Consider the following 15,476-nt stretch of genomic DNA (forward strand, 5'->3'; position numbering starts at 1 on the left):
GTTGTTTTCAAAAACATCTTCTCTAATGCTGTAGATAACATATCCAGTATGCTTGGACACTAGTTGGTGTTAACCAATTTAACTATTTATTGCAGTTGATTATGTGGTGTTTTGCATCTGGTGGCTGGATTATCAATGAATAAAACAGATTTTTCTCCCTCAAATTTCAAAAATTATCCTTCTATAAATAACCTTCAGGCTTAACTATAATTACAGCATTAAAATACTTGAAACTAAAAAGACGAATGAAAAAAATTCATGGCTGATTAAAGATCCCAGATTAAATAACTCTATTGTTACATGATGCCTCTTTATTTACAATGAGGCAGTTTCCAGATATCAAATTCTCATAAAAGAATGTAGATTTCTGTATTTCAAAAATTCATTTTCTACTAACCAAACAATCAAACTTAGCAAGAAATATATACATACAATCTCTACTTCCATGTTGAACTGTGTTGCAAAGATAGCCACTCCTGGTGCTACAGGAAAGACACCATACAAAAATGCGTAATTTGATAAACTTGTGTGGTTTACTACATTGTCGTCCTTGTCCAAGAGTTCCACCATTTCCCTGCACAGAAGTGGCAGCACCAGCCTGAAGAAACAAGAAATGCATCATTTGCTTGATATCAAAGCATGCTGGTCCCCAAGTAATAAATTGCTCTAGTGAATTTGGCATTAGGTTATTCTTCTTCTGCCCAGAAGGTATCATTTTATTGAAAGAATCAAATATTCAACTTGGAGCTACTTAAAGTAAAACAATATTCTTTAAACATCAGGAATTAGGAGGAAAAGAAACTCAGATTTTTTGTGTTCTATGAATAATTTTCTTGCAAAAAATTTGTAAAATGTTGCAATTATATTGCTGTTACTTGCTTTCCATATTCACTGCAGTGTTAAAAATTAAAAAAAAGACTCACAATCTGAGTAAACTTGTTTAAAAGAAAATTACTAAACATTTTTTGGGGGAAAAAAACAGCAGACTCTTATTATGATCAGGGTTTTAAATGGTTCAGGTAATAACAATGCTACTAAGTAGATTCTAAAAGACAGTAGAGAAATAGGTATCTTACAATTAGTTTTTTATCTTTGTAAAGAAAAAAGATTTAGCAAAGGGAACTGTAATAACTGAGGTAGAGCAGAAGCTAGTTAAATTCAAATCTGGTGAAGAGTCAATTATGAAACAAATCCTTCAGGATTCCATAGAAAGAGCATATCAAAAGTAGTGAATTAAAGGAGCTTTCCTTTAAAAAGAACAAAACCAAGGTTAATGTTGTCACAGCAGCACCTACAGAGATGCTTTCGGATGGAGTCAGGAACCACTTTTATGTATTTTTATAATTAAAAGAAGAAATTATTTAATAGGAATCATAGAACCAGAAAAAAATTTTTTTAATTAGAATATTTAAATATTTATAAGTAATGGTTGGTAATCACTGTCATTGTCAGAACCGTATTTACTATTGTGGCAAAACTAAATATTACTTTATTTCCAAGAGCATAACAGCACTATAAATAATCTTCAGAATTTATATTCATTTTTATTATTTTGAAAATATAGATACTATTTCATATTGCACAGTTCTCATGAATTTAATTGTCTACTGAGGAGCTAAATTCAATAGTTAAATATGCCCCAAGTGCCTTGGGATCATCTCATGGTAAAATTATGTCACCTACGCCAGGAAGTATAACCATGGGGCTAAAGAGCTAAAGAGGCTGAAGAACTATTAACTAAGGAGCTAAGAACTTTTCATTTGCAGGTTAGGATCAGATGGTTGATAATAATCAATACTACTGACTTAACTATATTTAGAAAATGTAACCACCTTCAGAATTTTAGAATATTTCCCCTAAATTCATGAAATAAAGTTGTATGTTCAGAATTGTTGCTTTCCTCATAGCCAAATCCCCGTGTTCAGACCCCTGTGTTCAGCTACTTGGTCTTTTTATCGTCTGCTCTGGGGAAGGATCAGGGGCAGGAGGAGAAGGGGACGACAGAGGATGAGATGGCTGGATGGCATCACCGACTCACTGGGCATGAGTTTGGGTAGACTCTGGGAGTTGGTGATGGACAGGGAGGCCTGGCGTGCTGCAATTCATGGGGTCGCAAAGAGTCGGACACGACTGAGCAACTGAACTGAACTGGAGAAGAAATTGGCAACCCACTCTAGTATTCTTGCCTGGACGGAGGAACCTGGTAGGCTACAGTCCATGGGGTCACAAAGAGTCGGATATGACTGAGTGGCTTCACTGTCATAGCCAATAGGATTTGAATAAGATTTAGAATACTCAGAAATCCTGCAAAATTCCCTTAAAACTATGATCAAACTAGGACCTTGGAAGGTATTAGGTAAAATTACATAAAAGCTGAAGGAAAACCATAGCCTTTATCCTTTAACAGTAAAATGGAAAAAACAACCTGCACAGAAATGACTTTCCACAATCACCAATATCACATTTTCCTTTAAAACCATTCAATTAGGAGGGATTACTACTATCAAACTATTTAAAGGAGAAAATCCCAACAAATTGGCTAAATAAAGTAAGGCTTTCACAAAGTATAATCCCCAAGTAAATAAGTGAAACTTACAGTTTAGCTGTGATGAGAAGAATTAGTACAACAAATGCTGACTTCTTTAGTTTCTTTATTTTTCCTACCATTGTAAGACCAAGATAAAACAGAGCTGATCCAGAAAAAGAATTTGCAAGTCCATCAAGAAAATTTTCCATATATTCAGGCACCTTTTGATCAAGAATAAAATTGAAGGCAATGCCAATGAAGACCATAAATACTATTGGGTTCTGTAACACACGCAAAAGTCCAAGTCCCAAAATTTTCACTTTGTTTTGAGAAGCATTCTGAGTGTCTTTCCATTTCTGAATTTCACAGAAGATAAATCCTATAGGGTTTAACATCATCAAAGATATTGGTGCCACTAAGTAAATGTACTGGAGATATTCTGGGTATGTTGTTTGATATAAAGCTTCAACTGCAAAATACAAATTAAGATTGATTTAAAAATGATTACCACAGAAATATATTAATAAATTATGTATATAATTAGTTCCTTGCTTAATTATAACATATTGTACATTAACCTAAACGGTGTAGAATGACTTCATTAGCTTAGTTTTGGAAAAATATATTTTAGTAAAGCTGAAAAGGAAGAAAAACACACTATATTAAATGACATAGCTTATAAAGTGATAATCAACTAAAAAACTTTCAGTTAAACTCACTAATTTTTACTATGTAGAGGCTAAGACTAGTCTCAAGAAAGGGGCAGACTTGTGCAGTTCTTAAAACAATTTAAAGTTAAAATCTACTAACAAAATGTTTAAGTAGTCATAGCACCAAGGTGGTTGTTTGTTCTCTTGAAAGGGAAGTTTCAATGAAGTGATGAGGCAGAAATCAGAGGACAGAGGAGAGAAATGGAGAAATGGAGGAGAGAGGAAGAGACAACGGACTGAAAAATGAGGACTGATGTGATGGAGTCTAAGCTATTTAGGAAAAGTAGTGAATATAGGACATGGCTAACAGATAAAGAGCAGAGGGGTCAGAGACTGGAGGTTCCTGTGAAGTCCAAGTAGGAGTAGTTGGAAATTTAGGAGATCACAGTTGTCGGATAGTGAGCTACTGAATTTAGTGTTTCCCAAAGGCTAGGTCCAGGATGTGGCTACAGGAGTTGGCGGCTAAAATAGAGTAGAGGAAAACATCATTGAAGGTGAGGAGGTCAAGGAACTGAGAGAGCAGAGAACTTGGTGGGTAGTTCACATGGATACTAATGTCAAACAAGATAATGGCAAAACGTGGGACTAGAGATGAAGACAGAGAGTCAGATATTAGTCTTCAGTGAATGGGGAGTGACGAGAATGAGGTCAGCAGGTGACAACAATGAGGATGAGTGGTCTAGCAGGCAGCAGGAACCTCAAAGAAGCAGTTTGTATGGAAGAGCAGAGAATAGTGTATACACAGTGGCTGTGAGGATGCCAGTCCTGCCTACCCACTGCTCACGTGGTATGAAGGTGATGAGGAAATGGACAGCCTACACTAGAGAGGAATGAACACCTTCAGGAAGGAAGACCAGTGAAGGTGCTGAAGAACCAGAGATGGTAAAGTGGACCCAAGAAATGTTTTGAGGGGGGATACAGTAAAGTCATGTCAATGTACGTTTAACTAATGCAAATTCAACTATGCTTCTTAGGAAAACAAAAGCTTCAATTTTCTTTTTCATACAGCATGTCTCCAAGTACAAACTAATTACTTATTCACTGAAGAACAATGCTTGAGAAAGAATCTGGCTTTTAGACTTAAGAAAAATGGTACAATATACATGGAATATGTGTGCTGTATTTTGTGGGTTATTTGAAGGATTTTTCAGGGGTTCAATTGTACATGATGACTTTAGAGTCTAACCACTGTATAAGATGAGTCTCCTTGACTCATGTGAGGGTTGGTGGCCTGGTCTTGGCTTGATCAGCACAACTTTAAGCCTTGCACTAGCAAACTGATCTCTAGGCACATTTTTGGCAATGAGTTCTGAAATTATTCAAACTAATATATAAAAAGGTTGATTCATAAATGATTTTCAAGTTGAGAGATAAAAAAGAGAACAGCCACAATCACTCACAATCACTTGCTTCCTAAGAGAGGCAATCATGTGAAAAAATGTAAAAGATTAGGCTTCTCAATTTACATTAAGATAAAGTGACACAGGTAGGAAAATATATTTGTTTACTTACTCAGGATACGTAAGTTCAGTTAATGTCAAGTACATGTCCCATTGGTTATGTAACTGAATTATATAACCTTTAGAAGATCCTGTTCTCGTTAGCTAAAACCTACTTTTTATAAGATTCAATTCCCCTTTTTTCAGCAAAGCACATACAGAGGTCTCTAATATCTCTGAAATGCAGTGGTTAAACAAAACACATTTGATTACCTGAAATTTCACAAATTCTTTCCCCTGATTTCCAAATTAGATATACTAGATCTATAACTCAGTGGCTTTCTTTCATGTTTCTAAAGTTTCACCTTTTAAGTTTAAAAAAATAAAAGTAGTACTTTTGATAACTATTTCTAGTTAGCTATAGTTTTGATTAGATAGTCTAACTCAAAGGGAAACCTTTTCACCCCCCCCCTCATTTTTAAAATAGAGTATATTTTAGAAAAGGCTTGTGCTTTCAATCTGAGCTTAATAATTTCCCAAGTAGCCAAAATAAAATTCATAAGGTTTTTCCTTTGAGAATGTAAAAGGACACAAGGTTCCTTAAGTTAATGCCTTTTTTTTTTTTTTAAACCAGAAATGTACTTTCCTGGTACAGTAGCACTTAATCACCATCATATGATGGACTTCAGGTTGTTTTAAAAGTTCAAAGCAAATATGAGCAACAGTCTATTATCTAGGTCTAGCCAATCACCTGGACAAGGAAATGGCAACCCACTCCAGTACTCTTGCCTGGAAAATCCCATGGACGGAGGAGCCTGGTAGGCTGCAGTCTATGGGGTCGCTAAGAGTCGGACGTGACTGAGCGACTTCACTTTCACTTTTCACTTTCATGCATTAGAGAAGGAAATGGCAACCCACTCCAGTGTTCTTGCCTGGAGAATCCCAGGGACGGGGGAGGCTTGTGGGCTGCCGTCTATGGGGTCACACAGAGTCGGACACTACTGAAGTGACTTAGCAGCAGCAGCAGCCAATCACCAAATACTTTCTTCTTTTGCATAATCTTTTGTATTTGATTCCTACATGGAATCTTGATTCTGACTACTCCCACTTGTTAAAAATCTCAAAACTGGACTTCCATGAAGTCCAGTGGTTAAGACTGCACCTTCCAATGCAGGAAGTGTGGGTTCAACTCCTGGTCAGGGAGCTAAGATCCCATATGCATCGTGGCTAAAAAACAAAACATAAAGCTGAAGTAATACTGTAACAAACTGAACAAAGACTTTAAAAATGATCCACATCAAAAAAGAAAATCTCGAAACTGGGTTACCTACTGTTTACCAACCTATATTCCTCTGGTTTTTCTTGATCACCCCCTTCTTCCATTTTATTCACTATTGACAATGTAACCTAAATCTTAAATTTCAAAAATTAAGATTTCCCCACAGCTCTCCCCACCCATAAGACCATATATAAAATCTTTCTTTTGACATTCATTGTCTAGTTGCCACAGTTGGTCCCTTATTTATCCAGCTCATCTTTCACTGTACCTTAGTGCAGATTCTCCATCAGCCAATTTATATCATTGTTACACTGGATAAACACCAGGCTCATAATTACTAGTTCTATATGCTGATCATTATCCCCCAACGTCTTGAAGTCTCTTCTTTCTTACCCAGATCTTGCCTACTATTTAAGGCCTGTCTCAGGTACCACTTCTTCCACCAAGTCTTCAGTCTACATCATGGATATCCCCTTCCCTGGATGGCTCTGGCACTTTGTTTCATATCAGTGCCACCTCAACAAATTCTGAGTTCCTTGAAGGCATCACTTTATAACCCTCAGTCCCAGTAGAGCGCTAAGCAAATCTGAAACAACTTGCTGAATGGAATTAACATATCAGTGAATGTCAAAGGTTTCAGACAGACTATAAATGTATTTTGTAACATAGCAATTTATACCTAATTGTTATCCATGAACCCGTTTCTTTTTATATCCAATGGTTTTCTTTTTTCATATTCTGAATATTTATAAAGCAGGTTACTATCGGGATATTTTAAGTCAGTTGAACGGGTATATGAAGGCAAAAGAAATACAGTCTAGTGGGAAAGCAAAAACTGGGAATAAATCCCTGTTAAATTACTAAAATAGGGTTCAATATGGGAATTTCAGTCCATTCTGCCATTCCTTTGCATAATGACTTAACATTTCATCTTCATCTATAAATAGGCAGCTCTATTCATTACCAATCTGAATACAGTTTTTCAAATCTGAAAAAAATGAAATTCAGTGACCCACATTAACAAATTAGATTTATAATCATTATATCAACTATTAAGTGCTAATTAATACTTAAAAATAAGGCTCTTGGGGGAGGGGAGAATCCCACTATGAGGAAGAATTATATAACCTTGAAGAACTAAGAGACAAAATTAGCCACCCACTGTGCCTCCCATTTTGATTCCTGCAGGGTTTCAGTCCCTAGCAAATAACACAAAGACCCAGACAAGATCATTCTATTATTTAATGGCTTATAGTTAAATGCTTCATTTCCTTTCTGTTTACAGCTCAAGCACTAGAGCATAATTATGATTAGTCGGGGTGCTTATGCTATCAGCATTGTTTGAAGAATAAATTATAGGACTTAACTATGCCCCATTAGTATCTTTTAATGACAGAGGCAGGGAACCATTCTGATTTGCTGAGATCAACATTTCACCTCAGTAGATTCCTGGTTTCTTCTCAGATTTCTTAAAGTACCTTTGAAAAGAATTTTTTCTTAAAATAGCAAGCTTCCTTTTTTAGTCTGCAATAATGCAATGTAGTATTCTGTCACTTAAGTACAGATAAATCATTTTGATGCAGTTTTATAGACCTTTATAATTGTCATAGTATAGAGAAAAAGGAAACATGACTCTCCTTTGTCTTTAATCATTAACTTATCCCTCTTCTTCTGAGTAACCTGTAAATTGGACCAATGTTGCAGATCAAATGCAGTCTAAAAAAGGACATTTCCTTTAAGCTGTGATGCTTATCCGTGAATAAGAGAGTGGGAATTCTTGGGAGCGGTCACGTAACAAACAAAAGAATGGTCTTCTCTTTAGAGACAGTCTTCTCTGTTCAGCCTAAGCATGGCCACAAGGCAGATGGGCATGATCAGAGATAATAAATAATCTCATCAGAGCAAATACATGGCCCTACAGTTCTGTACCACATCTTCCAATCTGCAGATATATGAGAAAATACTTACTGTCTATACTATTGATTTCTAGTAAAGTTATTGTCTACAACCTAATGTTATAAGAGTGCTTATATTGTGATTTAAAAACAACAACAAAATAAAAACAAAAATTACAACTCAAAATATGCAAGCATAATCATCAGGGAAATTGGGCTAGCACACTGATGGAAACATGATTATTTCTGGATTCACTGATTTAGTATGGGACATGAGAGAAGCAGCAATGAAAATGGTTGACTATATTTTTTATTTGGAAATTCTGCCTTAATATGAAAATAAATAAAATCATCTAATAGGTCTTTTGCTATTGCTACTCATTTTATGAATTATTTTGAATAATGTAAAGATAAAGAAAAACTTTGATTCTATCTGAAAATAATATATTACAAGGGCTAGTTGGGCCTTCTAGTGATTCGATGGGCATGTTATGTAACTGTGTGGCATAAAAGAACACCCAGGATTTAAATCTAGTCACCTGTGTGACCTGGGGTAAGACAATTAAATCTCTGTAAGTCTGCCTCCTTATTTGAAAATGAGGATAATAACATCTGCCCTACCTCAAATGAGATAAGTATATAAGTACTCTCAGAAAGTTACAAATATTACTTCTATTTAATTATGGGCTTACTACTCTATGATGGCATGAAACTTATGGTTCATGTCTAAATTAAGATATAACACTATTTATTATTTAACACTATGATACTTAGCCATTTCTAAAGTCTTTCCTTATACCATAAATACCTTGACAAACATACATTATTAATGCTCCTGAAGAGATGGACAACACATCAACTTCTTGCTCTTTTATTTCCAGAGTCTTTATTTAAATGCTTGGTTCAGCCTTAATTTTAAAATTAATTAACTTTCAAGGAACATCTATCTCGTTTCTGACTGTTTACAGCTCAGTTATCTAACAGCCTAGTTTTTTCTCTTTCATAATCTCCGGCTTTACTCAGAGTGACTTAATTTCTTAGGTAAATCTCTATTTCTGGTGAGTGTGAGATGGAGGAGAATGATAGTCCTCCAGAATCCTTTCAGTGCCAGAGGTGAAATAACTTTTCTGGAGGGGGGGATAGTTAAAAGGTAAGAAATTTGAAAGTTAATGGCAGATTTCAATCATTCATTTCATTAAGTTTCATTTAGTTTCTGCCCAGAAGATATATCACCAGAGAGGCCTTCACTGACCCTACCTCCAACCTCAAATAGCACCTCCTTAGAAAATAACACTACTTTATTTTTATGGCCCTTCTAATTACGTGATATTATTTTTATTTTCCCATTAAAATGTAAATTCAATATGTACAAGAACTTTGTTCACAAGGGCAGCTAGCATATTTGTTCCCAGCAGCTAGCATAGTCATTGGTGCTAACAGGATCCTATCAATGAATGAAGGAAAAAATGAATGACTATATCCATAATATTCAGATCCCTGCATTATGATAAATGATCAAAGCACAACATAAACTTTTAACATAAAGAATATTAAAGACTAGTTATTAAGTATGCATTTTCTTGGTGGCAGTTTGGAAAACAGAATATGTTTCTAAGATATTTAAACATCCCCAGTTGGTATGTTTACTATTTCATTAGGAAACATACACATGGAAACATAAAATTAGGCTATTTAAAGAGTTGGAAATTTAAATAAGGAAAAGTTGGAAACGTTAAAAAAAAAAACACAAAAAAATCCATCACTTTGTCCTTAAATAAGAAATTAACTTCAACAAAAGTACACTGATATTTTGAATAACAAATTCAATAACAGGCATTAATGTAAAATAACATACACTCTAAATGGTAAGAAAAATAAGGAAGGGAAAAAGTCCCTCATAAATTTCCACTGCTAACACTTAATAATGACTGTTTTTAAACAGGTGTATGCCTCTGCTTTTTATATAATTTAAATCAGAATCTGATCTCTTCTGGCAATTAAACATCTTTCATATGTGACTTTGGAGAAGAAAAAGAATACTATTAGAAAGAGGACTCAGTTTATTTGGACACGACCATTTATTTTAAGCAGATGTTTGAAGGTGCCTCAAACTCTCAAAAAATATATAATCCGACTAACTTAAGACATATTTAAGAAAAAACATGAAAGATTTCTTAGATACAAGAATGAGGTATAAATCACTAACACATAGTTAAAAGATTCAAGTTAAAGGCTTACATTTTATTACCTCCTAAAACACCTGAAATTTTTTAAAACTTAAAAAATAAAAAATAACTTACCTATAGGATATCCCAATGCAAAGTCATTACTTTGTGTAGCAAAAATAGGAAATAGTCCAGCTTTGCTAAATCGACTATCGGGACTGGCAACCAATAACGTTAATACACATACAACGAAAAATACAGAAGCTTTGGCAATTAAGATACTATATAGAAAAGACCAATCCACATTAGAAAAATTAAGTACAACCATGTTTTTGAATAGTAAAGCTGGAAGTGCAAATCTGGAGACGAAATTTCCCAGTCCTTTTGCCTGTGTTGATGTTATAACATTGGCCCTTCCTGCTATGTAGCCACAAAGGACTATGCCAAAGCATTCTAGTAAGGCTGGAAAAAGCCTTGTTATTGACATTGAAGGTGGGTCATTAGTGGAATTAAATTCATGTGTAACTGGTGAGGACAAAGTCTTGGTCATATTGACCGCAAGGGTTAAGTTCTTGGCAGGTATATCGGAAAAAGAATTCATTTTCTTTCACCTTCCAACTCCAACCAGAGCTCTGAAAAGAAAGGAAGAAAGATTCAGTGTGAAATCAACAAGAAGAATTCTAGTTGAAAGGATACACTGGCAAACCTAAATTTATTAAATGGCCAAATAAATACACAAAATTTTTTTCAACTACCATCAGAGAAAAATGCAAAGAAGAAAAAAAAAAAACGGTGGGAATGTCTGCCAACAACAGCCTCTTGACTCTCAAAGGTGGGTCAGCTCAAAATATTTATGTCCTATATTCAGTATCAGATATGAGTAAAATAACATCCACAAATGGCACAGCTGCAATGATGCCCTGTGATTCTCTCCAGTGATCCACACTCAAGCTCCGCCTAGTGGATGAGAGCATGGGGCCCACAGAGTCTCTGCTGAATGTCCACTGCAGCCAAATTGTCCAGAAATTTCAGAAGTTCTCAGGGCTACATCAAGGAGTCACAATGGACAGGAAGGTCTTTTCCAGCCTGCAGAAGGTCTTGAATATAGGATAGAAAAAGAATATAACAAAATATCACTAATTAACTTTGAACCAGTAACTTCTGTGCCTCACTTTCCTCATGTGTGAAGTGGCACTAACAGGACCTACCTCATAGGAACTTGATATTATTCAATATCAAATCCTTATAAACACATCTGTTACAAATAAATCACTTAACAAAAGTTAAATATGACTTTTGGTGGCATATAAGAGAGAGAATGAAGGAAAAAATGATGGCATCCCACATACCTCCTCTTAGTTCCTTTTACACCACAAACACATATTGGCTGTCTTGAATGCTCCATAGCGGCAATGGATGTGCCCTTGAATGCCACAGGGACTTTGCACATGCAGTTCACTCTAGAATATTCTCTTCCTTAACCACCTACCATTCTCCACATAACAACTACCCGTCCTTTGAACTGTATGCAAATCAATTCAGGAGTTGTTTGTATCAGGTAAGGCTCCTCTAACACCATACCCGAGCAAGGAGCCTTTCTCAACTAGAATCATGTTCCTTAACATCAGGGCCACTTTTCTCAGTTTATTAGACTATGTATTAGAGTGACTATGTGACTTATGTCTGTCTCCTTCACTGGACATTAAGTGCCATAGAAGCAAGGACTGTGCATGCTTTTGTTTCTTCCTAATGGCAATCCACTCCAGTACTCTTGCCTGGAAAATCCCATAGATGGAGGAGCCTGGTAGGCTATCATCCATGTGGTCGCAAAGAGTCGGACATGACTGAGCGACTTCACTTTTTTCACTAATGCCGAGCACAGTGCCTGGAGATTAAAGCACATAGGAGATTAGGAGACTTAAACAATTACCTGCTCTTATATAAACCCTTCGCTCTTAGGTGGATCAATGTTCTCTCTTAGGAACTATCTATTTCATGGACAGATCTTGTTTTCTCTGAATGCTAAGTATTCTAAGTTTTTCACTATATATAGCAACAGGCCCAAGACCACAAAATGTGCTCTAAAATGTTCTAAAGCTGTTCACACAATGTTAAAGAACACAAAATGTCTTGTAAAATGTTCTAAAGATGTTCAGAAAATGCTAAAGCAAGGAAAACTTTATGTTAACATGACAATACTTAGCAGACTTTCCTCTTGCTGCCAGGGACACAATGAACATTAGATTTGAACAACTCTGCAACTAATCAGCTTTTATTAGTAACTAGAAGTTAATATAGAGACCATTGCCAATTCCTAAGTGATTATTATGGGTAAACCATCCAAAGTAACCTTATATAACATAAAAAGTAAAACAGCTTATGTTTCCTGAAATGTACAATGCCCAGGGTTAAATACTTAAACACCCACATAACATTAAGGACTCAGATGGCAGGCCAGAAATCAACAAAAACTGATCTAAGGGGGTGTGGATGAGATAATTTTCTCTGTGCTACCCTAGTATAAGCTGAACCCATTTAAAAATATTATGTTTAAATCTGGATCAGGACAAGTTATTTTCCTACTAGGATTAGATAGGAGTGGTCAATATACACAAAACCTGTAATATTCACACATACTTGAAGTCTACCAAATAAACATCAGATTATATCCTGGGAAAGCTACTGATTGGTACAGGTAGTCATAACTGAAGTAAGGAGCTGGTAAATGAGTGAACTAAAGTGTTAAATATTCAGATCTCCTCAGAGATGTGATTTGAAAAAATAGTGCTAAGATTAAAGTGATAAACTATTCCAGTCTTCTGTTATTTTTAAAAAGTTCCCTATATTTCTTTGCCTGGACTATTATAACTTACACTTCTCACTGCCCCTTATTTGTACCAACCACACTTGCATGTCAATTTATTCCAATAATTTTTAAACCAACAGTTTTAAGTAAATTTTCAATTGTTCAGTGAAAAGAGTCAAATGGCCTGAACCCAATTTGGGGCCTATTGCTTATCAACTCCTTGGGCAACTAAGCCTGTCTGCACTTCAGCTCCTTCAACTGTAAAATAAGAGGAAAAATCTCCTTAAACGGATATTGTGAGGACTGGAGATTTTACACACAGCTTATTATAGTAGCTTTTCACAAAGCAGACCTTCAAGAAATGGTAACAACTGCTATTGGGAGTTGTGTGTCCTAATAGTAACAAGAATGGTAGTAAGTTAAATACAATTAATTGTTCTATGCCAATTCGTCAAACATACTTGATATTAAAGAGCCTCCAACTAAAACAGAGGGATGGGATAGATTGTAAGGTTATCAGTTTTTGTTTTATACCAAACAACTAAGGGGAGTTCAATTCAAAAATTTAGTTTGATCTTAGTTGTTAACAGGGAAGGGAAAGTTCTTTAGTTCCCTCTAAGTGATGGTCAAATAGTTGTAGCAATGTCCAGGTTTAACTTTTAGTTAGTCAAAAATTAAGAAAAAAACTTTGGAAAGTAATCTTCCCTTTCCCATTCTTTTAATGTTCCTTGATATCATAAAAGCAATATCGGCTAATTGAGGGGCAATCAAAATAACCAAAAAGGACTCAGAAAGTTTTATGTCATCTTAATTTTTTTTTTCCCAACAGGAAGAAAATAAACTTCCTAAAGCATTGTTTTAAAATAAACAGGAGCCACAGCAATGGAAGTATTTTTTTTAAATTGCACCCAGTCTTTTCATCTCATTAAAAACAGTGCTTGGTAAAGAACAAAAAGTTGGCTTGTCACAGTAAAAGACCACTCACTGGGAAGCGAGCAGACAAATGCTATACGCTAGTCACTTCTGGTCACTCATGATTTAGATAACAAGGAGGAACCACTGACACCCTAAACTGCTATTAAGTGAAAATGGGGAGGAGGGTTCTGACTGGTTTCAAAGAGAAAGCTTTAAAACCTTAGGCAAACACCCAATATCCTTGATCCGGTGGGAAAAACATAATACAGTATTGTACCATTCAAGCACTTTCCGACATCAACAGTCACACCATCCACCCACTCCCACCTACTTGCAGGGGACCAAATGTCCTCCCTAGAGACCCAGGGTGGGGAGGGCTGAGCGCTGCCTCTTGCCTTGTCGGCGGGGACAGACTTTGGCCCTCTAAGATAAGGATGTAGAGAATCCCTAACCAAACAGGCCGGCCAAAGAACAGCTGCCACCCAATGCCTGGGAAGGCAGCAGTAGAAGTGTTCGGCACCTGGAATAAAAAGTTGGACGCTCAGCTTTCCCGGGGCATGGTAGTCACAACGCAAGGTAAGTGAAATGCTCCTAAAAGGGGTAAGGGAGACAGTCTGGTGCAACGCTCCAGGTACCTGGGCACAAGCTCCCAGGATGGCATTCGCTGAGGCAACCCCCCAGAATAAGGGGAGAGTCTGAGAACGATATGGTGGACGCACGTACAGTGAGGCGCTCCTCAAACTGGGGGATGGCAGATCTGTCACCAAAGGGGACAAGCCGCCCGTTCCCCTGCGTAAGTCTTCCCGGGTGGACCGCACGTCCTAAAGGCGGGCGCTGCGGGGCAGAGGCGGGCAGGCGCACGCAGCGGACTGCGGGCCTAGGCGCTGCCCCCCGGCTCAGACTCGAGGAGCGAGAGCGGGGCACCAGGGGCCCGCAAAGGAGCCGGGACCGCGCGGGTCGGCGCCCCAGGGGCCCATCTCACCTGCTAAGTCTGCAGCCCCGGGGCCGCGGGAGTCGATGCTCGAGGTGGACCAAGCAGGGAGGAAATCACCGTCATTTCCCACCCCCAGCCCTCCTAGCAGAGAGCTGCCGGCTGCCCGGGTGAGGCTACAGCAGCTCAGTCACGTTCCGAGAAAGTGAGGGGCTAGTAGCTGGGACCAGGTCAACTCCTCCCCGTGCCGCCCCGCCCCTCCTTTAAGCCCCTCCCCCGGCCAGGGGAACCCCGGAGCCGTGAGGGCCCCGGCCCCGCCCTTTCGCTCCGCCCTCGACCGCCGAGAGGCGGAGGCCCATGGTTCTCACCCACGTCCCCTCCCCCGCTCCCGCTCCTCTCCTCACGCCTACTGCGAGCCGCTAGACGCCGGCGGCAGGACTTCCGGCCGCTCGACTCCCGCAAAATGGCGGCAGGTGTGGGGACTTTGTGGTTTCTCTCTTCCCCCTAAATTCAGGTGCAGAAGCTTCTTGTCTTTCCGCCTAACCCCAGCCTCGTGTGGTCTGCCGAGTCCTCTCTCGATTAGCCTAGCCGTTTATATAGTACAGTTTAAAAACAAGGTCTTAAAGAGTAAGACTCGTGGGTCAGACTCCTGCCTTTCACCTTTCCCAGGGCAGTGTGACTTTGACCTTCCTAGATCAGAGACTAAAATGTAAAGCTTTTTATTCTGTTTGGTGGTGGTGGTGTAGCCTACAAGTCATGTCTGACTTTTGGGATCCCATGGACTGTAGCCTGCCAGGCTCCTCTGTCCA

General features: G+C 37.8%; 1 protein-coding gene across 3 annotated transcripts in view; it reads right to left on the reverse strand.

Annotated features, from left to right (window-relative positions):
- The window catches only part of GPR155 (G protein-coupled receptor 155), a 42,949-nt gene extending 28,069 nt beyond the window's left edge, over positions 1-14,880 (reverse strand). For all 3 annotated transcript variants that reach the window (XM_065931781.1, XM_065931780.1, XM_065931782.1), the window contains exons 1-4: positions 14,719-14,880; positions 10,151-10,647; positions 2,597-2,996; positions 433-598 (exon numbers count right to left, since the gene is read on the reverse strand). In XM_065931781.1, the coding sequence (XP_065787853.1) occupies positions 433-598; positions 2,597-2,996; positions 10,151-10,616 (1,032 nt within the window). In that variant the 5' untranslated portion in view covers positions 10,617-10,647; positions 14,719-14,880. The remainder of the gene's footprint in view (positions 1-432; positions 599-2,596; positions 2,997-10,150; positions 10,648-14,718) is intronic.
- Between the last annotated feature and the right edge of the window lie 596 nt (positions 14,881-15,476).

The sequence above is a fragment of the Muntiacus reevesi genome, chromosome 3 (assembly GCF_963930625.1).
Source record: "Muntiacus reevesi chromosome 3, mMunRee1.1, whole genome shotgun sequence".
Lineage (NCBI taxonomy): Eukaryota > Metazoa > Chordata > Mammalia > Artiodactyla > Cervidae > Muntiacus > Muntiacus reevesi.